Source organism: Oncorhynchus nerka, linkage group LG27 (assembly GCF_034236695.1).
Source record: "Oncorhynchus nerka isolate Pitt River linkage group LG27, Oner_Uvic_2.0, whole genome shotgun sequence".
Taxonomy (NCBI): Eukaryota; Metazoa; Chordata; class Actinopteri; order Salmoniformes; family Salmonidae; genus Oncorhynchus; species Oncorhynchus nerka.
This window is the reverse complement of record NC_088422.1, coordinates 105,107,307-105,131,306: the sequence shown is the minus strand read 5'-3', so window position 1 is coordinate 105,131,306 and position 24,000 is coordinate 105,107,307. Positions and strand designations below refer to the sequence as shown.

General features: G+C 46.5%; 2 protein-coding genes across 2 annotated transcripts in view; both read left to right on the top strand.

The window, feature by feature from the left end:
- Positions 1–12,469, top strand: part of LOC135565163 (palmitoyltransferase ZDHHC1-like) — a 96,861-nt gene extending 84,392 nt beyond the window's left edge. Inside the window, exons 10-12 of the mRNA XM_065011223.1 lie at positions 3,620–3,728; positions 4,701–4,803; positions 10,931–12,469. Coding sequence (XP_064867295.1) covers positions 3,620–3,728; positions 4,701–4,803; positions 10,931–11,505 — 787 coding nt within the window. The 3' untranslated portion in view covers positions 11,506–12,469. The remainder of the gene's footprint in view (positions 1–3,619; positions 3,729–4,700; positions 4,804–10,930) is intronic.
- The window catches only part of LOC135565162 (palmitoyltransferase ZDHHC1-like), a 61,600-nt gene continuing 49,120 nt past the window's right edge, over positions 11,521–24,000 (top strand). The window contains exon 1 of the mRNA XM_065011222.1: positions 11,521–11,620. Within this exon, the coding sequence (XP_064867294.1) occupies positions 11,521–11,620 (100 nt within the window). The remainder of the gene's footprint in view (positions 11,621–24,000) is intronic.

Genomic DNA, 24,000 nt, shown 5'->3' with positions numbered 1-24,000 from the left:
GCAACTAAGGCACAGTGAGAGGTGACTGTTGTAACTAAGGCACAGTGAGAGGTGACTGTTGTAGTGGGTGTTGTAACTAAAGCACAGTGAGAGGTGACTGTTGTAGTGGGTGTTGTAACTAAGGCACAGTGAGAGGTGACTGTAGTAGTGGGTGTTGTAACTAAGGCACAGTGAGAGGTGACTGTTGTAGTGGGTGTTGTAACTAAGGCACAGTGAGAGGTGACTGTTGTAGTGGGTGTTGTAACTAAGGCACAGTGAGAGGTGACTGTTGTAGTGGGTGTTGTAACTAAGGCACAGTGAGAGGTGACTGTTGTAGTGGGTGTTGTAACTAAGGCACAGTGAGAGGTGACTGTTGTAGTGGGTGTTGTAACTAAGGCACAGTGAGAGGTGACTGTTGTAGTGGGTGTTGTAACTAAGGCACAGTGAGAGGTGACTGTTGTAGTGGGTGTTGTAACTAAGGCACAGTGTCAGGTGACTGTTGTAGTGGGTGTTGTAACTAAGGCGAGGTGAGAGGTGACTGTTGTAGTGGGTGTTGTAACTAAGGCACAGTGAGAGGTGACTGTTGTAGTGGGTGTTGTAACTAAGGCACAGTGAGAGGTGACTGTTGTAGTGTGGGTGTTGTAACTAAGGCACAGTGAGAGGTGACTGTTGTAGTGGGTGTTGTAACTAAGGCACAGTGAGAGGTGACTGTTGTAACTAAGGCACAGTGAGAGGTGACTGTTGTAACTAAGGCACAGTGAGAGGTGACTGTTGTAGTGGGTGTTTTAACTAAGGCACAGTGAGAGGTGACTGCTGTAGTGGGTGTTGTAACAGTGAGAGGTGACTGTTGTAGTGGGTGTTGTAACTAAGGCACAGTGTCAGGTGACTGGTGAACTAAGGCGAGGTGAGAGGTGACTGTTGTAGTGGGTGTTGTAACTAAGGCACAGTGAGAGGTGACTGTTGTAGTGGGTGTTGTAACTAAGGCACAGTGAGAGGTGACTGTTGTAGTGGGTGTTGTAACTAAGGCACAGTGAGAGGTGACTGTTGTAGTGGGTGTTTTAACTAAGGCACAGTGAGAGGTGACTGTTGTAGTGGGTGTTGTAACTAAGGCACAGTGAGAGGTGACTGTTGTAGTGGGTGTTGTAACTAAGGCACAGTGAGAGGTGACTGTTGTAGTGGGTGTTGTAACTAAGGCACAGTGAGAGGTGACTGTTGTAACTAAGGCACCGTGTCAGGTGACTGTTGTAGTGGGTGTTGTAACTAAGGCACAGTGAGAGGTGACTGTTGTAGTGGGTCTTGTAACTAAGGCACAGTGAGAGGTGACTGTTGTAGTGGGTGTTGTAACTAAGGCACAGTGAGAGGTGACTGTTGTAGTGGGTGTTGTAACTAAGGCACAGTGAGAGGTGACTGTTATAGTGGGTGTTGTAACTAAGGCACAGTGAGAGGTGACTTGTAGTGGGTGTTATAACTAAGGCACAGTGAGAGGTGACTGTTGTAGTGGGTGTTGCAACTAAGGCACAGTGAGAGGTGACTGTTGTAACTAAGGCACAGTGAGAGGTGACTGTTGTAGTTGTAACTAAAGCACAGTGAGAGGTGACTGTTGTAGTGGGTGTTGTAACTAAGGCACAGTGAGAGGTGACTGTAGTAGTGGGTGTTGTAACTAAGGCACAGTGAGAGGTGACTGTTGTAGTGGGTGTTGTAACTAAGGCACAGTGAGAGGTGACTGTTGTAGTGGGTGTTGTAACTAAGGCACAGTGAGAGGTGACTGTTGTAGTGGGTGTTGTAACTAAGGCACAGTGAGAGGTGACTGTTGTAGTGGGTGTTGTAACTAAGGCACAGTGAGAGGTGACTGTTGTAGTGGGTGTTGTAACTAAGGCACAGTGTCAGGTGACTGTTGTAGGGGTGTTGTAACTAAGGCGAGTGAGAGGTGACTGTTGTAGTGGGTGTTGTAACTAAGGCACAGTGAGAGGTGACTGTTGTAGTGGGTGTTGTAACTAAGGCACAGTGAGAGGTGACTGTTGTAGTGTGGGTGTTGTAACTAAGGCACAGTGAGAGGTGACTGTTGTAGTGGGTGTTGTAACTAAGGCACAGTGAGAGGTGACTGTTGTAACTAAGGCACAGTGAGAGGTGACTGTTGTAACTAAGGCACAGTGAGAGGTGACTGTTGTAGTGGGTGTTTAACTAAGGCACAGTGAGAGGTGACTGCTGTTGTAACAGTGGAGTGACTGTTGTAGTGGGTGTTGTAACTAAGGCACAGTGTCAGGTGACTGTTGTAGTGGGTGTTGTAACTAAGGCGAGGTGAGAGGTGACTGTTGTAGTGGGTGTTGTAACTAAGGCACAGTGAGAGGTGACTGTTGTAGTGGGTGTTGTAACTAAGGCACAGTGAGAGGTGACTGTTGTAGTGGGTGTTGTAACTAAGGCACAGTGAGAGGTGACTGTTGTAGTGGGTGTTTTAACTAAGGCACAGTGAGAGGTGACTGTTGTAGTGGGTGTTGTAACTAAGGCACAGTGAGAGGTGACTGTTGTAGTGGGTGTTGTAACTAAGGCACAGTGAGAGGTGACTGTTGTAGTGGGTGTTGTAACTAAGGCACAGTGAGAGGTGACTGTTGTAACTAAGGCACCGTGTCAGGTGACTGTTGTGGGTGTTGTAACTAAGGCACAGTGAGAGGTGACTGTTGTAGTGGGTCTTGTAACTAAGGCACAGTGAGAGGTGACTGTTGTAGTGGGTGTTGTAACTAAGGCACAGTGAGAGGTGACTGTTGTAGTGGGTGTTGTAACTAAGGCACAGTGAGAGGTGACTGTTATAGTGGGTGTTGTAACTAAGGCACAGTGAGTGACTTGTAGTGGGTGTTATAACTAAGGCACAGTGAGAGGTGACTGTTGTAGTGGGTGTTGCAACTAAGGCACAGTGAGAGGTGACTGTTGTAACTAAGGCACAGTGAGAGGTGACTGTTGTAGTGGGTGTTGTAACTAAAGCACAGTGAGAGGTGACTGTTGTAGTGGGTGTTGTAACTAAGGCACAGTGAGAGGTGACTGTTGTAGTGGGTGTTGTAACTAAGGCACAGTGAGAGGTGACTGTTGTAGTGGGTGTTGTAACTAAGGCACAGTGAGAGGTGACTGTTGTAGTGGGTGTTGTAACTAAGGCACAGTGAGAGGTGACTGCTGTAGTGGGTGTTGTAACTAAGGTGAGGTGACTGTTGTAGTGGGTGTTGTAACTAAGGCACAGTGAGAGGTGACTGTTGTAGTGGGTGTTGTAACTAAGGTGAGGTGACTGTTGTAGTGTGGGTGTTGTAACTACGGCACAGTGAGAGGTGACTGTTGTAGTGGGTGTTGTAACTAAGGCACAGTGAGAGGTGACTGTTGTAGTGGGTGTTGTAACTAAGGCACAGTGAGAGGTGACTGTTGTAGTGGGTGTTGTAACTAAGGCACAGTGAGAGGTGACTGTTGTAGTGGGTGTTGTAACTAAGGCACAGTGAGAGGTGACTGTTGTAGTGGGTGTTGTAACTAAGGCACAGTGAGAGATGACTGTTGTAGTGGGTGTTGTAACTAAGGTGAGGTGACTGTTGTAGTGGGTGTTGTAACTAAGGTGAGGTGACTGTTGTAGTGGATGTTGTAACTTCCTGTCTGTGTTGCGGGTCAGGTACTATGGCAACGGCAGAGTTCATAGTTCATCCAGCAGGATGGTCGAAGAGGAGCAGTTACCCACCGTCTCTACTGAGCACAGAGCTGCACCACGGAAACACATCCAGGTACACACACACACACACACACACACCGTCTCTACTGAGCACAGAGCTGCACCACGGAAACGCATCCAGGTACACACACACACACACACACACACACACCGTCTCTACTGAGCACAGAGCTGCACCACGACAACACATCCAGGTACACACACACACACACACACACACACACACGCACACACACACACACACACCGTCTCTACTGAGCACAGAGCTGCACCACGGAAACGCATCCAGGTACACACACACACACACACCGTCTCTACTGAGCACAGAGCTGCACCACGGAAACACATCCAGGTACACACACACACACACACACACACACACACACACACCACCGTCTCTACTGAGCACAGAGCTGCACCACGAAAACACATCCAGGTACACACACACACACACACACACACACACACACACACACCGTCTCTACTGAGCATAGAGCTGCACCACGACAACACATCCAGGTACACACACACACACACACACACACACACACACACACACACACACACACACACACACACACTGTGTGAGAGAACACATAAACAAGGGTAAGAAATGAAGGCAATCATGGAAACAAAGCTATAACCAACATCCTTCATTCTGACCTTCATGTGAACCATGTGTGTGTTGAATGATGCTTCCTGGTCTCTGACCATCATGTGAACCATGTGTGTGTTGAATGATGCTTCCTGGTCTCTGACCTTCATGTGTGTGTTGAAAGATGCTTCCTGGTCTCTGACCTTCATGTGTGTGTTGAAAGATGCTTCCTGGTCTCTGACCTTCATGTGAAACATGTGTGTGTTGAATGATGCTTCCTGGTCTCTGACCTTCATGTGAACCATGTGTGTGTTGAATGATGCTTCCTGGTCTCTGACCTTCATGTGTGTGTTGAAAGATGCTTCCTGGTCTCTGACCTTCATGTGAACCATGTGTGTGTTGAATGATGCTTCCTGGTCTCCTTTGCAGAAGAAAAAGAGGAAAGTCCACAAAGTGCCAGCGGAGGTGATCAACGACCGTTCCACTGAGACCAGCAGCAACAGAGACCCAGCCTTCAACACTACAGAACCTGGTGAGACCACACACACAAAGCCCCACACACACAAAGCCTTCAACACTACAGAACCTGGTGAGACCACACACACAAAGCCCTGGCCTTCAACACTACAGAACCTGGTGAGACCACACACACAAAGCCCGGCCTTCAACACTACAGAACCTGGTGAGACCACACACACAAAGCCCCAGCCTTCAACACTACAGAACCTGGTGAGACCACACACACAAAGCCCCAGCCTTCAACACTACAGAACCACACACACACAAAGCCCCACCTTCAACACTACAGAACCTGGTGAGACCACACACACAAAGCCCTGGCCTTCAACACTACAGAACCTGGTGAGACCACACACACAAAGCCCGGCCTTCAACACTACAGAACCTGGTGAGACCACACACACAAAGCCCCAGCCTTCAACACTACAGAACCTGGTGAGACCACACACACAAAGCCCCGGCCTTCAACACCACAGAACCTGGTGAGACCACACACACAAAGCCCTGGCCTTCAACACTACAGAACCACACACACACAAAGCCCTGGCCTTCAACACTACAGAACCACACACACACAAAGCCCCGGCCTTCAACACTACAGAACCACACACACACAAAGCCCCGGCCTTCAACACTACAGAACCTGGTGAGACCACACACACAAAGCCCTGGCCTTCAACACTACAGAACCTGGTGAGACCACACACACAAAGCCCCGGCCTTCAACACTACAGAACCACACACACACAAAGCCCCGGCCTTCAACACTACAGAACCACACACACACAAAGCCCCAGCCTTCAACACTACAGAACCTGGTGAGACCACACACACAAAGCCCCGGCCTTCAACACTACAGAACCACACACACACAAAGCCCCAGCCTTCAACACTACAGAACTCTGGTGAGACAACACACACAAAGCCCCAGCCTTCAACACTACAGAACCTGGTGAGACCACACACACAAAGCCCCAGCCTTCAACACTACAGAACCTGGTGAGGCCACACACACAAAGCCCCGGCCTTCAACACTACAGAACCTGGTGAGACCACACACACAAAGCCCCAGCCTTCAACACTACAGAACCTGGTGAGACCACACACACACAGCCCCAGTCTTCAACACTACAGAACCTGGTGAGACCACACACACAAAGCCCCGACCTTCAACACTACAGAACCTGGTGAGACCACACACACAAAGCCCCAGCCTTCAACACTACAGAACCACACACACAAAGCCCCAGCCTTCAACACTACAGAACCACACACACAAAGCCCCAGCCTTCAACACTACATAACCACACACACAAAGCCCCAGCCATCAACACTACATAACCTGGTCAGACCATACACACAAAGCCCCAGCCTTCAACACTACAGAACCACACACACAAAGCCCCGGCCTTCAACACTACAGAACCTGGTGAGACCACACACACAAAGCCCTGGCCTTCAACACTACAGAACCACACACACACAAAGCCCCAGCCTTCAACACTACATAACCTGGTGAGACCACACACACAAAGCCCTGGCCTTCAACACTACAGAACCACACACACACAAAGCCCCAGCCTTCAACACTACAGAACCTGGTGAGACCACACACACAAAGCCCCAGCCTTCAACACTACAGAACCTGGTGAGACCACACACACAAAGCCCAGGCCTTCAACACTACAGAACCTGGTGAGACCACACACACAAAGCCCTGGCCTTCAACACTACAGAACCACACACACACAAAGCCCCGGCCTTCAACACTACAGAACCTGGTGAGACCACACACACAAAGCCCCGGCCTTCAACACTACAGAACCTGGTGAGACCACACTCACAAAGCCCCAGCCTTCAACACTACAGAACCTGGTGAGACCACACACACAAAGCCCCGGCCTTCAACACTACAGAACCACACACACACACAAAGCCCTGGCCTTCAACACTACAGAACCTGGTGAGACCACACACACACAGCCCCAGCCTTCAACACTACAGAACCACACACACACAAAGCCCCGGCCTTCAACACTACAGAACCACACACACACAAAGCCCTGGCCTTCAACACTACAGAACCACACACACACAAAGCCCCAGCCTTCAACACTACAGAACCACACACACACAAAGCCCCAGCCTTCAACACTACAGAACCACACACACAAAGCCCCGTCCTTCAACACTACAGAACCGCACACACAAAGCCCCGGCCTTCAACACTACAGAACCACACACACACAAAGCCCCGGCCTTCAACACTACAGAACCACACACACACAAAGCCCCGGCCTTCAACACTACAGAACCACACACTCTTTCGGTTTTACTATCCTTGTGAGGACCTAAAATAGATTTCCATTCAAAATCCTATTTTCCCTGACCTCTAACCCTAAACCTAACCATAACCCATAACCGTAAACCTAACCATAACCCTTAAGGCTAACCTCTAACCGTAAACCTAGACATAACCCATAACCCTAACACTAACCCATAACCCATACCTCTAACCGTAAACCATAAGCCTAACCTCTAACCGTAAACCTAGACATAACCCATAACACTAACCCATAACCCATACCTCTAACCGTAAACCATAAGCCTAACCTCTAACCGTAAACCTAGACATAACCCATAACCCTAACACTAACCCATAACCCATACCTCTAACCGTAAACCATAAGCCTAACCTCTAACCGTAAACCTAGACATAACCCATAACCCTAACACTAACCCATAACCCATACCTCTAACCGTAAACCATAAGCCTAACCTCTAACCGTAAACCTAGACATAACCCATAACACTAACCCATAACCCATACCTCTAACCGTAAACCATAAGCCTAACCTCTAACCGTAAACCTAACCTCTAATCTCTAACCCTAATCTCTAACCTTACCCCCCCTAACCTTAACCCCATAAGGTCGATGTCCGTGCCCCCGCAGAAATCTAGTTAGCATAATAAAAAATAATCAAACATTAGTCAGTCCTTTGCTACTTGACATGCTGATATAGCATTAGTCCTCTGCTACTTGACATGCTGATATAACATTCGTCCCCTGCTACTTGACATGCTGATATAACATTCGTCCCCTGCTACTTGACATGCTGATATAACATTAGTCCTCTGCTACTTGACATGCTGATATAACATTAGTCCTCTGCTACTTGACATGCTGATATAACATTAGTCAGTCCGCTGCTACTTGACATGCTGATACAACATTAGTCCTCTGCTACTTGACATGTTGATATAACATTAGTCAGTCCGCTGCTACTTGACATGCTGATATAACATTAGTCAGTCCGCTGCTACTTGACATGCTGATACAACATTAGTCCTCTGCTACTTGACATGTTGATATAACATTAGTCAGTCCGCTGCTACTTGACATGCTGATATAGCATTAGTCCTCTGCTACTTGACATGCTGATATAACATTCGTCCCCTGCTACTTGACATGCTGATATAGCATTAGTCCTCTGCTACTTGACATGCTGATACAACATTAGTCCTCTGCTACTTGACATGCTGATACAACATTAGTCCTCTGCTACTTGACATGCTGATACAGCATTAGACCTCCTCTACTTGACATGCTGATATAGCATTAGTCCTCTGCTACTTGACATGCTGATATAGCATTAGTCCTCTGCTACTTGACATGCTGATATAACATTAGTCCTCTGCTACTTGACATGCTGATATAGCATTAGTCACTCCTCAGCTACTTGACATGCTGATATAACATTAGTCAGTCCTCTGCTACTTGACATGCTGATATAACATTAGTCAGTCCTCTGCTACTTGACATGCTGATATAACATTAGTCCTCTGCTACTTGACATGCTGATATAGCATTAGTCACTCCTCAGCTACTTGACATGCTGATACAACATTAGTCAGTCCTCTGCTACTTGACATGCTGATATAACATTAGTCAGTCCTCTGCTACTTGACATGCTGATATAACATTAGTCAGTCCTCTGCTACTTGACATGTTGATATAACATTAGTCCTCTGCTACTTGACATGCTGATATAACATTAGTCGTCTGCTACTTGACATGCTGATATAGCATTAGTCCTCTGCTACTTGACATGCTGATATAACATTAGTCCTCTGCTACTTGACATGCTGATACAACATTAGTCCTCTGCTACTTGACATGCTGATATAACATTAGTCGTCTGCTACTTGACATGCTGATATAGCATTAGTCCTCTGCTACTTGACATGCTGATGTAACATTAGTCCTCTGCTACTTGACATGCTGATACAACATTAGTCCTCTGCTACTTGACATGCTGATATAACATTAGTCCTCTGCTACTTGACATGCTGATACAACATTAGTCCTCTGCTACTTGACATGCTGATATAACATTAGTCCTCTGCTACTTGACATGCTGATATAACATTAGACCTCTGCTACTTGACATGCTGATATAACATTAGTCCTCTGCTACTTGACATGTTGATATAACATTAGTCACTCCTCAGCTACTTGACATGTTGATATAACATTAGTCCGCCTCTACTTGACATGCTGAAATAGCATTAGTCAGTCCTCTTCTACTTGACATGTTGATATAACATTAGTCCGCCTCTACTTGACATGCTGAAATAGCATTAGTCAGTCCTCTGCTACTTGACATGTTGATATAACATTAGTCCGCCTCTACTTGACATGCTGAAATAGCATTAGTCAGTCCTCTTCTACTTGACATGTTGATATAACATTAGTCCGCCTCTACTTGACATGCTGATATAACATTAGTCCTCTTCTACTTGACATGCTGATATAACATTAGTCACTCCTCAGCTACTTGACATGTTGATATAGCATTAGTCACTCCTCAGCTACTTGACATGTTGATATAACATTAGTCCGCCTCTACTTGACATGCTGAAATAGCATTAGTCAGTCCTCTGCTACTTGACATGCTGATAACATTAGTCCTCTGCTACTTGACATGCTGATACAACATTAGTCAGTCCTCTACTTGACATGCTGATATAGCATTAGTCCTCTGCTACTTGACATGCTGATATAGCATTAGTCAGTCCTCAGCTACTTGACATGTTGATATAGCATTAGTCACTCCTCAGCTACTTGACATGCTGATATAGCATTAGTCACTCCTCAGCTACTTGACATGTTGATATAGCATTAGTCACTCCTCAGCTACTTGACATGTTGATATAACATTAGTCCGCCTCTACTTGACATGCTGAAATAGCATTAGTCAGTCCTCTGCTACTTGACATGCTGATAACATTAGTCCTCTGCTACTTGACATGCTGATACAACATTAGTCAGTCCTCTACTTGACATGCTGATATAGCATTAGTCCTCTGCTACTTGACATGCTGATATAGCATTAGTCAGTCCTCTGCTACTTGACATGCTGATACAACATTAGTCAGTCCTCTGCTACTTGTAGTGACATGAGTGTATCTGTTGGTAAACACAACGCCTGTGTTAAAAAGCTTTAGAACGTGTTATAAGCATGTATGAGCCTTTATAATGTCTTATAACACTGGCTTCATATGTCGTCTCTCTCTCTCAATGTATAGAATTGTCAACAGTCTGAAGTGGTCTGTTATTTAGTCATTCTAAGACATTATAACGAGGTCATACTACAGAACTAGAAGGAATAGAACAGGCTTCCTCTTTCAAGTCAATGATGTCATAATGGACAGCCATTTTTAGTGTACCCACAAATCGCCATGGTGAGAGGTTGGAGACCTGTTCTATTGATTCTATTTCTATGCTCATGTATATTGAGTAGCAGCTCTGTGATGTGAATGTCTGTCCCTTTCCTGGCCTCCTCTGTTGTCCTCTCTTCTCTTCTCCTCTCTGTCCTATTCTCTCTTCTCCTCTGCTGTCCTCCTCCTCTCCTCTCTGTCCTCCTCTCCTCTGTCCTCCTCCTCTCTTCTCCTCTGCTGTCCTCCTCTCTTCTCCTCTGCTGTCCTCCTCCTCTCCCCTCTCTTCTCCTCTGCTGTCCTCCTCCTCTCCTCTGTCCACCTCCTCTCTGTCCTCCTCCTCTCCTCTCCACCTCTTCCTCTTCTCCTCTGCTGCTGTCCTCCTCCTCGCCTCTCTGTCCTCCTCCTGTCCTGTTCTCCAGTAGACTCCTGCAGTGTAACTCCAGTCCCCACGTCCGTGTCCCACCTGTCCAGCTCCCTGAGCCAGCACCTCTCCTTCCCCCTGCGGGCCTCCCAGCCCCCCACTATCTCCCTACATCCTGGTCTCCAACCTGACCCCGTGCTGCCCGCCGGGCCCCCTGCTGAGTATCACTCTGACTCTGCAGAGTCCCTGGAGGAGATCCCCGTGGCGTTGGCACGACTGGGCACCTCCGCCGCGGCAGGACCGTCTACGGGTAGGACTGCAGCGTCTGGGTCGTCTTCTCAACGCTCTCTACTGCTGCCTGCAGCCCGACCCCATCCCTCGCCCCAGCCCCGGACCAAGAGGAAGTCCTCCGCACACAGCAGCAGGACAGGGGAAGGGGGGGAGCAGAGGTTTGAGATGGCCGCCCAGCCTCCTACGGTCTACGTCAGTAGGAGTAGTGGACAGCCGGGGGGAGGAGCCCAGCACCGGGACAACAAACACAGCAGCAGACAGGCCAGTAGGAGAGGCCTGGAGCAGCCTGGTCCTGGGTCCAGCTCCAACCATAGCTCCAGGGCAGGCACCCCAATGGCGTAGACTAGCTCCCCCAGGATGGACCACTGCACCCTGGGCCCCAGGATGGACCACTGCACCCTGGGCCCCAGGATGGACCACTGCATCCTGGGCCCCAGGATGGACCACTGCATCCTGGGCTGGAGGGCTGGCTGGCTGTCTGACTGGTTGGCTGCCTGACTGGCTGGTTGGCTGGCTGACTAGCTGGCTGGCTGACTAGCTGGCTGTGTAACTGGCTGGCTGGCAGGCTGACTAGCTGGCTGGCTGGCTGACTGACTAGCTGGTTATGTAGCTGGCTGTCTGTCTGACTGTCACGTTGTTACCTTGATGACTAGGATACACTGCTTTTGATAGAGAGAAACAATCCCTGATGTAGCGTTGTGTCGATACAACCTATGAAACTAAATAACTCAGCAGAACAGAATGGACTGTCTGTCTGTCTGACTGTCTGACTGACTGACTCTCTGACTGACTGTCTGTCTGTCTGACTGACTGTCTGTTCTGCCTGGAAGAGCCTTGATACCACAGTCTCCACTATGATTACATCCCCAATGGCACCCTGTTCCCTATATAGTGCACTACTTTAGACCAGGACCCAATGGCACCCTGTTCCCTATATAGTGCACTACTTTAGACCAGGACCCAATGGCACCCTGTTCCCTATATAGTACACTACTTTAGACCAGGGCCCAATGGCACCCTGTTCCCTATATAGTGCACTACTTTAGACCAGGACCCAATGGCACCCTGTTCCCTATATAGTGCACTACTTTATACCAGGACCCAAGCACCCTGTTCCCTATATAGTGCACTACTTAAGACCAGGACCCAATGGCACCCTGTTCCCTATATAGTGCACTACTTTATACCAGGACCCAAGCACCCTGTTCCCTATATAGTGCACTACTTTAGACCAGAGCCCTTAGCTCATAGGGTTCCATTTGTAATGCGTCCTATATGATTAAAATCCCCACAACACTAAATGTTACCTGTGTTCACGTCTTCAGGTTAATATCCTTTATCATAAAACACGCAGCTTTTAGTATGATTCTACTTGTTGTTATTTCTTCCTGTTGAAGCGTCTTTCTGAATGAAGAATCCCAGGTGATTTGTACAGGAAGCAAGAAACCTTAACGTTCTGCCTTCCCAGGTGATTTGTACAGGAAGGAAGAAACCTTAACGTTCTGCCTTCCCAGGTGAAGAAACCTTAACGTTCTGCCTTCCCAGGTGATAAGTACAGGAAGGAAGTAACCTTAACGTTCTGCCTTCCCAGGTGATTTGTACAGGAAGGAAGTAACCTTAACGTTCTGCCTTCCCAGGTGAAGTAACCTTAACGTTCTGCCTTCCCAGGTGAAGTAACCTTAACGTTCTGCCTTCCCAGGTGAAGAAACCTTAACGTTCTGCCTTCCCAGGTGAAGTAACCTTAACGTTCTGCCTTCCCAGGTGAAGAAACCTTAACGTTCTGCCTTCCCAGGTGAAGAAACCTTAACGTTCTGCCTTCCCAGGTGAAGAAACCTTAACGTTCTGCCTTCCCAGGTGAAGAAACCTAACGTTCTGCCTTCCCAGGTGACGGAAGGAAGTTCTGCCTTCCCAGGTGAAGAAGGAAGAAGTAACCTTAACGTTCTGCCTTCCCAGGTGAAGTAACCTTAACGTTCTGCCTTCCCAGGTGAAGAAACCTTAACGTTCTGCCTTCCCAGGTGAAGAAACCTTAACGTTCTGCCTTCCCAGGTGAAGAAACCTTAACGTTCTGCCTTCCCAGGTGAAGAAACCTTAACGTTCTGCCTTCCCAGGTGAAGAAACCTTAACGCTTCTGCCTTCCCAGGTGAAGTAACCTTCGTTCTGCCTTCCCAGGTGAAGAAACCTTAACGTTCTGCCTTCCCAGGTGAAGAAACCTTAACGTTCTGCCTTCCCAGGTGAAGAAACCTTAACGTTCTGCCTTCCCAGGTGAAGAAACCTTAACGTTCTGCCTTCCCAGGTGAAGAAACCTTAACGTTCTGCCTTCCCAGGTGAAGAAACCTTAACGTTCTGCCTTCCCAGGTGAAGAAACCTTAACGTTCTGCCTTCCCAGGTGAAGAAACCTTAACGTTCTGCCTTCCCAGGTGAAGAAACCTTAACGTTCTGCCTTCCCAGGTGAAGAAACCTTAACGTTCTGCCTTCCCAGGTGAAGAAACCTTAACGTTCTGCCTTCCCAGGTGAAGAAACCTTAACGTTCTGCCTTCCCAGGTGAAGTAACCTTAACGTTCTGCCTTCCCAGGTGAAGAAACCTTAACGTTCTGCCTTCCCAGGTGAAGAAACCTTAACGTTCTGCCTTCCCAGGTGAAGAAACCTTAACGTTCTGCCTTCCCAGGTGAAGTAACCTTAACGTTCTGCCTTCCCAGATGAAGAAACCTTAACGTTCTGCCTTCCCAGGTGAAGAAACCTTAACGTTCTGCCTTCCCAGGTCTACACTTTGTAAACTAATGTTACCTGTTAACTAATGTTACCTGTTAACTAATGTTACCTGTTAACTAATGTTACCTGTTAACTAATGTTACCTGTTAACTAATGTAACTAATGTTACCTGTTAACTAATGTTACCTGTTAACTAATGTTACCTGTTCACCTTTTTCATGGAAACACCATTTATCGTGTTGGTGTGTTTTCTATCTTTTAGTTTGTTTATTGTTATTGCTTACCCATCTGACTGTCTGTCTGACTGTCTGTCTGTCTGTCTGACTGTCTGTCTGACTGTCTGTCTGTCTGACTGTCTGACTGACTGCTATGGTGACCGTCTGTCTGACTGACTGTCTGTCTGACTGTCTGTCTGTCTGTCTGACTGTCTGTCTGACTGTCTGTCTGTCTGACTGTCTGACTGACTGCTATGGTGACCGTCTGTCTGTCTGACTGTCTGTCTGACTGTCTGTCTGACTGACTGCTATGGTGACCGTCTGTCTGACTGTCTGTCTGACTGCTATGGTGTCTGTCTGACTGCTATGGTTTAGTTTGTTTATTGTTATTGCTTACCCATCTGACTGTCTGTCTGTCTGTCTGACTGTCTGTCTGTCTGTCTGTCTGTCTGACTGTCTGTCTGTCTGTCTGACTGCTATGGTGACTGTCTGTCTGTCTGACTGTCTGTCTGTCTGTCTGACTGCTATGGTGACCGTCTGTCTGTCTGACTGCTATGGTGACCGTCTGTCTGACTGTCTGTCTGACTGCTATGGTGACCATCTGTCTGTCTGTCTGACTGCTATGGTGACTGTCTGTCTGTCTGACTGCTATGGTGACTGTCTGTCTGTCTGACTGCTATGGTGACCGTCTGTCTGACTGTCTGTCTGACTGCTATGGTGTCTGTCTGACTGTCTGTCTGTCTGACTGCTATGGTTTAGTTTGTTTATTGTTATTGCTTACCCATCTGACTGTCTGTCTGACTGTCTGTCTGTCTGACTGCTATGGTGACCGTCTGTCTGACTGACTGTCTGTCTGTCTGACTGCTATGGTGACTGTCTGTCTGACTGACTGTCTGTCTGTCTGTCTGACTGCTATGGTGACCGTCTGTCTGTCTGACTGCTATGGTGACTGTCTGTCTGTCTGACTGTCTGTCTGTCTGTCTGACTGCTATGGTGACCGTCTGTCTGTCTGACTGCTATGGTGACCGTCTGTCTGTCTGACTGCTATGGTGACCGTCTGTCTGACTGTCTGTCTGACTGCTATGGTGACCATCTGTCTGTCTGTCTGACTGCTATGGTGACTGTCTGTCTGTCTGACTGCTATGGTGACTGTCTGTCTGTCTGACTGCTATGGTGACCGTCTGTCTGACTGTCTGTCTGACTGCTATGGTGTCTGTCTGACTGTCTGTCTGTCTGACTGCTATGGTTTAGTTTGTTTATTGTTATTGCTTACCCATCTGACTGTCTGTCTGACTGTCTGTCTGTCTGACTGCTATGGTGACTTTCTGTCTGACTGCTATGGTGACCGTCTGTCTGTCTATCTGACTGCTATGGTGACCATCTGTCTGTCTGTCTGACTGCTATGGTGACCATCTGTCTGTCTGTCTGACTGCTATGGTGACCATCTGTCTGTCTGTCTGACTGCTATGGTGACCGTCTGTCTGTCTGACTGTCTCTGTCTGACTGCTATGGTGACCATCTGTCTGTCTGTCTGCTATGGTGACCATCTGTCTGTCTGTCTGACTGCTATGGTGACCATCTGTCTGTCTGTCTGACTGCTATGGTGACCATCTGTCTGTCTGTCTGACTGCTATGGTGACTGTCTGTCTGTCTGACTGTCTCTGTCTGTCTGCTATGGTGACCATCTGTCTGTCTGTCTGACTGCTATGGTGACTCTGTCTGACTGCTATGGTGACCGTCTGTCTGTCTGACTGCTATGGTGACCATCTGTCTGTCTGTCTGTCTGACTGCTATGGTGACCATCTGTCTGTCTGTCTGTCTGACTGCTATGGTGACTGTCTGTCTGTCTGCTATGGTGACCGTCTGTCTGTCTGACTGCTATGGTGACCGTCTGTCTGTCTGTCTGCCTGCCTGTCTGTCTGCCTGTCTGTCTGCGAGTGCAGTTTTTAAACAACTAATTGATGACATCGGTTCAATTATTTGAATTCCATTTATACTCAAAATATCAATGCGACATGTAAAGTGTTTATAAAATAAATAAAAGATCCCAGAAATGTTTCATACGCAACAAAAAGCTCATTTCTCTCAAACATGGTGTACACATTTGTTTACAGCCCTGTTAATGAGCATTTCTTCTTTGCCAAGAGAATCTATCCACCTGACAGGTGTGGCATATTAAGAAGCTGATTAAACATTACACAGGTGCACCTTGTGCTGGGGACAATAAAAGGCCACTCTAAAATGTGCAGTTCTGTCACACAACACAATGCCACAGAGATGGGATGGGAGCCGCAGGGATGTCCACCAGAACAGTTTGATAGTCTTTTTGTCTGCCTGTCTGTCTGTTTGCCTGTCTGCCTGTCTGTCTGTTTGCCTGTCTGTCTGTCTGTTTGCCTGTCTGTTTGCCTGTCTGTTTGTCTGTCTGTATGTCTGTCTATATTCCTGTCTGTTTGCCTGTCTGTTTGCCTGCCTGCCTGTATGCCTGTCTGTCTGTATGCCTGTCTGTCTGTCTGTATGCCTGTCTGTCTGTCTGTTTGCCTGCCTGTCTGTATGCCTGTCTATATTCCTGTCTGCCTGTCTGCCTGTGTCTGTCTGTCTGTCTGTATGCCTGTCTGCCTGTCTGTCTGTATTTCTGTCTGTCTGCCTGTGTCTGCCTGCCTGTCTGTCTGTCTGCCTGTGTTTGCCTGTCTGTCTGTCTGTATGCCTGTCTGCCTGTGTTTGCCTGTCTGTCTGCCAGTCTGTCTGTATGCCTGTCTGTCTGCCTGTCTGTCTGCCTGTCTGTCTGTATGCCTGGTTACACACTACTTGGATAGTTTTCCCCACCACTGTATGGAAGCAAACTGAAACTCATATCAACATCCAATTGAACCCCTTTTCCACAGTGACGTAGGCTATAATTACTCTGCCTTTTCCACAGTGACGTAGGCTATAATTACTCTGCCTTTTCCACAGTGACGTAGGCTATAATCACTCTGCCTTTTCCACAGTGACGTAGGCTATAATCACTCTGCCTTTTCCACAGTGGTGTCCTATAATTACTCTGCCTTTTCCACAGTGACGTCTGGCTATAATTACTCTGCCTTTTCCACAGTGTCTGTCTGACTGCGTACTGGCTATAATTACTCTGTCTTTTCCACAGTGACCGTCGGCTATAATCACTCTGCCTTTTCCACAGTGACGGTGACTGGCTATAATTACTCTGCCTTTTCCACAGTGACGTAGGCTATAATCACTCTGCCTTTTCCACAGTGACGTAGGCTATAATTGACTCTGCCTTTTCCACAGTGACTGTCTGTCTGTCTGACTGCTATAATTACTCTGCCTTTTCCACAGTGACCGTAGTCTGCTATAATCACTCTGCCTTTTCCACAGTGTCTGACTGTAGGCTATAATCACTCTGCCTTTTCCACAGTGACGTAGGCTATAATTACTCTGCCTTTTCCACAGTGACGTCGGCTATAATTACTCTGCCTTTTCCACAGTGACGTCGGCTATAATTACTCTGTCTTTTCCACAGTGACGTCGGCTATAATTACTCTGCCTTTTCCACAGTGACGTAGGCTATAATTACTCTGCCTTTTCCACAGTGACGTCTGGCTATAATCACTCTGCCTTTTCCACAGTGGTCGTAGGCTATAATTACTCTGCCTTTTCCACAGTGACGTAGGCTATAATCACTCTGCCTTTTCCACAGTGACGTCTGTCTGCTATAATGGTGACTCTGCCTTTTCCACAGTGACTGTCTGGCTATAATCACTCTGCCTTTTCCACAGTGACGTAGGCTATAATCACTCTGCCTTTTCCACAGTGACGTAGGCTATAATCACTCTGCCTTTTCCACAGTGACGTCGGCTATAATTACTCTGCCTTTTCCACAGTGACGTGGCTATGGTGAATCTCTGCCTTTTCCACAGTGACGTCGGCTATAATTACTCTGCCTTTTCCACAGTGACGTCGGCTATAATTACTCTGCCTTTTCCACAGTGACGTAGGCTATAATTACTCTGCCTTTTCCACAGTGACGTCGGCTATAATTACTCTGCCTTTTCCACAGTGACGTCGGCTATAATTACTCTGCCTTTTCCACAGTGACGTCATAATCTCTGCCTTTTCCACAGTGACCTGCGTAGGCTATAATTACTCTGCCTTTTCCACAGTGACGTAGGCTATAATTACTCTGCCTTTTCCACAGTGACGTCGGCTATAATTACTCTGCCTTTTCCACAGTGACGTAGGCTATAATTACTCTGCCTTTTCCACAGTGACGTAGGCTATAATTACTCTGCCTTTTCCACAGTGACGTAGGCTATAATTACTCTGCCTTTTCCACAGTGACGTCGGCTATAATTACTCTGCCTTTTCCACAGTGACGTCGGCTATAATTACTCTGCCTTTTCCACAGTGACGTAGGCTATAATGCTCTGCCTTTTCCACAGTGACGTAGGCTATAATTACTCTGCCTTTTCCACAGGTGACGTAGGCTATCTGACTGCTATGGTGACTCTGCCTTTTCCACAGTGACGTGGCTATAATGGTGACCATCTGCCTTTTCCACAGTGACGTAGGCTATAATCACTCTGCCTTTTCCACAGTGACGTAGGCTATAATTACTCTGCCTTTTCCACAGTGACGTAGGCTATAATCACTCTGCCTTTTCCACAGTGATGTCGGCTATAATTACTCTGCCTTTTCCACAGTGACGTAGGCTGACTGCTATGGTGACTCTGCCTTTTCCACAGGTGACCATCTGGCTATAATCACTCTGCCTTTTCCACAGTGTCTGTCTGACGTATGGTGACTATAATTACTCTGCCTTTTCCACAGTGACGTGACTGGCTATAATTACTCTGCCTTTTCCACAGTGACGTAGGCTATAATCACTCTGCCTTTTCCTGCTATGGTGACGTCTGGCTATAATTACTCTGCCTTTTCCACAGTGACGTAGGCTATAATTACTCTGCCTTTTCCACAGTGACGTAGGCTATAATGGTGACTCTGCCTTTTCCACAGGTGACGTCGGCTATAATTGACTCTGCCTTTTCCACAGGTGACGTCGGCTATAATCACTCTGCCTTTTCCACAGTCTGTCGTCGGCTATAATTTTGACTCTGCCTTTTCCACAGTATGGTGACGTAGGCTATAATCACTCTGCCTTTTCCACAGTGACGTGCTATAGTTACTCTGCCTTTTCCACAGTGACGTAGGCTATAATTACTCTGCCTTTTCCACAGTGACGTAGGCTATAATCACTCTGCCTTTTCCACAGTGACGTCTGGCTATCTGTCCTGTCTCTGCCTTTTCCACAGTCTGTCGTAGGCTATAATTTGCTCTGCCTTTTCCACAGTCTGACGCTCGGTATAATTACTCTGCCTTTTCCACAGTGACGTCGCTATAATTGACTCTGTCTTTTCCACAGTGTCGTCGGCTATAATTACTCTGCCTTTTCCACCATCTGTCGTGTCTATCTGTCTGCTATGGTCTGCCTTCTTCTGTCAGTCTGACGTAGGTGACTATAATGTCTGTCTGGACTGCCTTTCTCTGTCTGTCTGACTGCTACAGTGACGTGTCTGTCTGAGGCTATAATGTCTGTCTGTCTGCCACTCTGCCTTTTCCACAGTGACGTAGGCTATCTGTCACTCTGCCTTTTCCACAGTGACGTCGGCTATAATTACTCTGCCTTTTCCACAGTGATGTAGGCTATAATCACTCTGCCTTTTCCACAGTGACGTAGGCTATAATCACTCTGCCTTTTCCACAGTGACGTAGGCTATAATCACTCTGCCTTTTCCACAGTGACGTAGGCTATAATTACTCTGCCTTTTCCACAGTGGTGGCTATAATCACTCTGCCTTTTCCACAGTGACGTCGGCTATAATTACTCTGCCTTTTCCACAGTGACGTAGGCTATAATTACTCTGCCTTTTCCACAGTGACGTAGGCTATAATTACTCTGCCTTTTCCACAGTGACGTCGGCTATAATTACTCTGCCTTTTCCACAGTGACGTCGGCTATAATTACTCTGCCTTTTCCACAGTGACGTAGGCTATAATCACTCTGCCTTTTCCACAGTGACGTAGGCTATAATCACTCTGCCTTTTCCACAGTGACGTAGGCTATAATTACTCTGCCTTTTCCACAGTGACGCCGGCTATAATTACTCTGCCTTTTCCACAGTGACGTAGGCTATGGTGACCGCTGCCTTTTCCACAGTGACGTAGGCTATAATTACTCTGCCTTTTCCACAGTGACGTAGGCTATAATTTCTGCCTTTTCCACAGTGATATCGGCTATAATTACTCTGTTTTTCCACAGTGACGTAGGCTTCAATTACTCTGCCTTTCCACAGTGACGTAGGCTATAATCACTATGCCTTTCCCACAGTGACGGTGGCTATAATTACTCTGCCTTTTCCACAGTGACGTAGGCTATAATTACTCTGCCTTTTCCACAGTGCGTAGGCTATAATTCACTGCTGCCAATTCCACAGTGACGTCAGGCTATGGGATGGGAGCTCTGCCTTTTCCACAGTGACAGTTTGCTAGTAATTTGTCTGCCTTTTCTGTTTGCCTGTCTGCTATCTTACTGTTTGCCTTTCCACAGTCTGTCTGTTTGCCTGTCTATTTGCCTGTCTTTGCCTGTCTGTTTGACGTAGGCTATAATTTGTCTGCCTTTTCCACAGTGCCGTCTGCTATAATTACTCTGCCTCTTCCACAGTGACGTAGGCTATTTGCCTGCCTTTTCCACAGTCGTTTGCTATAATCACTCTGCCTTTTCCACAGTGACGTAGGCTATGTCTACTCTGCCTTTTCCACAGTGACGTCTGCTATAATCTACTCTGCCTTTTCCTGTCAGTGACGTAGGCTATAATTACCTGTGCCTTTTCCACAGTGACGTCTGTCTGTATGCCTTCTGCCTTTTCCACAGTGACGTATGCCTGTAATCACTCTGCCTTTTCCACAGTGACGTCTGCTATAATTACTCTGCCTTTTCCACAGTGACGTATGCTATAATTACTCTGCCTTTTCCACAGTCTGACGTAGGCCTAATTACTCTGCCTTTTCCACAGTGCCTGGTTATAATTACTCTGGATAGTTTTCCCCACACTGATGGAAGCAAACTATAATCAACATCTGAACCTTTTCCACAGTGACGTCGGCTATAATTACTCTGCCTTTTCCACAGTGACGTAGGCTATAATTACTCTGCCTTTTCCACAGTGACGTAGGCTATAATCACTCTGCCTTTTCCACAGTGACGTAGGCTATAATTACTCTGCCTTTTTACTGTGTCTGAATGGTTCATGAAGATCTGTGCCTTACTCAATTGTATTTATTTTATCTTGTCAATAAATATGAGCCACTATTGCTTGTGATTTGATCTTATAAGTGTGAACAGACAACCCAGCTAGCACACGTTGTTCCTTGGAAGTTGTGGGAACGTACATTGTTTTTGTTTCTGGGAACGAATCCATACGTTTCCTGACCGGGTAAAACGGAACGTTTTTTTTAAATGTCCTGTGAACGGAAGTGAACATTTCTCCCGGTTCTGGGAATGTACATTTGTAGGTTTCATGGAGGTAATGAGAATATTTGACTAACGTTCCCTGAAAGTTTTTCTAGGAGATTACATGAACGTTCTGAGAACGGACATTATAGGTTATTTGATGTGCTGAATACATTACAGGTTATTTGATAGTAATTAAACAACGCTCTGAGAACAGTAGAATTTGATGTGCTGAATACAACAGGTGTAGTAGACCTTACAGTGAAATGCTGAATACAACAGGTGTAGTAGACCTTACAGTGAAATGCTGAATACAACAGGTGTAGTAGACCTTACAGTGAAATGCTGAATACAACAGGTGTAGTAGACCTCACAGTGAAATGCTGAATACAACAGGTGTAGTAGACCTCACAGTGAAATGCTGAATACAACAGGTGTAGTAGACCTTACAGTGAAATGATGAATACAACAGGTGTAGTAGACCTTACAGTGAAATGCTGAATACAACAGGTGTAGTAGACCTCACAGTGAAATGCTGAATACAACAGGTGTAGTAGACCTCACAGTGAAATGCTGAATACAACAGGTGTAGTAGACCTTACAGTGAAATGCTGAATACAACAGGTGTAGTAGACCTCACAGTGAAATGATGAATACAACAGGTGTAGTAGACCTTACAGTGAAATGCTGAATACAACAGGTGTAGTAGACCTCACAGTGAAATGCTGAATACAACAGGTGTAGTAGACCTTACAGTGAAATGATGAATACAACAGGTGTAGTAGACCTTACAGTGAAATGATGAATACAACAGGTGTAGTAGACCTTACAGTGAAATGCTGAATACAACAGGTGTAGTAGACCTCACAGTGAAATGATGAATACAACAGGTGTAGTAGACCTCACAGTGAAATGATGAATACAACAGGTGTAGTAGACCTCACAGTGAAATGCTGAATACAACAGGTGTAGTAGACCTCACAGTGAAATGATGAATACAACAGGTGTAGTAGACCTCACAGTGAAATGCTGAATACAACAGGTGTAGTAGACCTTACAGTGAACTGCTGAATATAACAGATGTAGTAGACCTTACAGTGAAATGCTGAATACAACAGGTGTAGTAGACCTCACAGTGAAATGCTGAATACAACAGGTGTAGTAGACCTTACAGTGAAATGCTGAATACAACAGGTGTAGTAGACCTCACAGTGAAATGATGAATACAACAGGTGTAGTAGACCTCACAGTGAAATGCTGAATACAACAGGTGTAGTAGACCTCACAGTGAAATGCTGAATACAACAGGTGTAGTAGACCTCACAGTGAAATGATGAATACAACAGGTGTAGTAGACCTCACAGTGAAATGCTGAATACAACAGGTGTAGTATACCTTACAGTGAAATGCTGAATACAACAGGTGTAGTAGACCTCACAGTGAAATGCTGAATACAACAGGTGTAGTAGACCTTACAGTGAAATGCTGAATACAACAGGTGTAGTAGACCTTACAGTGAAATGATGAATACAACAGGTGTAGTAGACCTCACAGTGAAATGATGAATACAACAGGTGTAGTAGACCTTACAGTGAAATGCTGAATACAACAGGTGTAGTAGACCTTACAGTGAAATGCTGAATACAACAGGTGTAGTAGACCTCACAGTGAAATGATGAATACAACAGGTGTAGTAGACCTTACAGTGAAATGCTGAATACAACAGGTGTAGTAGACCTCACAGTGAACTGCTGAATATAACAGATGTAGTAGACCTCTGAGTGAAATGCTGAATACAACAGGTGTAGTAGACCTCACAGTGAAATGCTGAATACAACAGGTGTAGTAGACCTTACAGTGAAATGCTGAATACAACAGGTGTAGTAGACCTTACAGTGAAATGATGAATACAACAGGTGTAGTAGACCTCACAGTGAAATGCTGAATACAACAGGTGTAGTAGACCTCACAGTGAAATGCTGAATACAACAGGTGTAGTAGACCTCACAGTGAAATGCTGAATACAACAGGTGTAGTAGACCTCACAGTGAAATGGTGAATACAACAGATGTAGTAGACCTTACAGTGAAATGCTGACTACAACAGATGTAGTAGACCTTACAGTGAAATGCTGACTACAACAGGTGTAGTAGACCTTACAGTGAAATGCTGAATACTACAGGTGTTGTAGACCTCACAGTGAAATGCTGAATACAACAGGTGTAGTAGACCTCCTGACAGTGAAATGCTGAATACAACAGGTGTAGAGACCTTACAGTGAAATGCTGAATACAACAGGTGTAGTAGACCTCACAGTGAAATGCTGAATACAACAGGTGTAGTAGACCTCACAGTGAAATGATGAATACAACAGGTGTAGTAGACCTCACAGTGAAATGATGAATACAA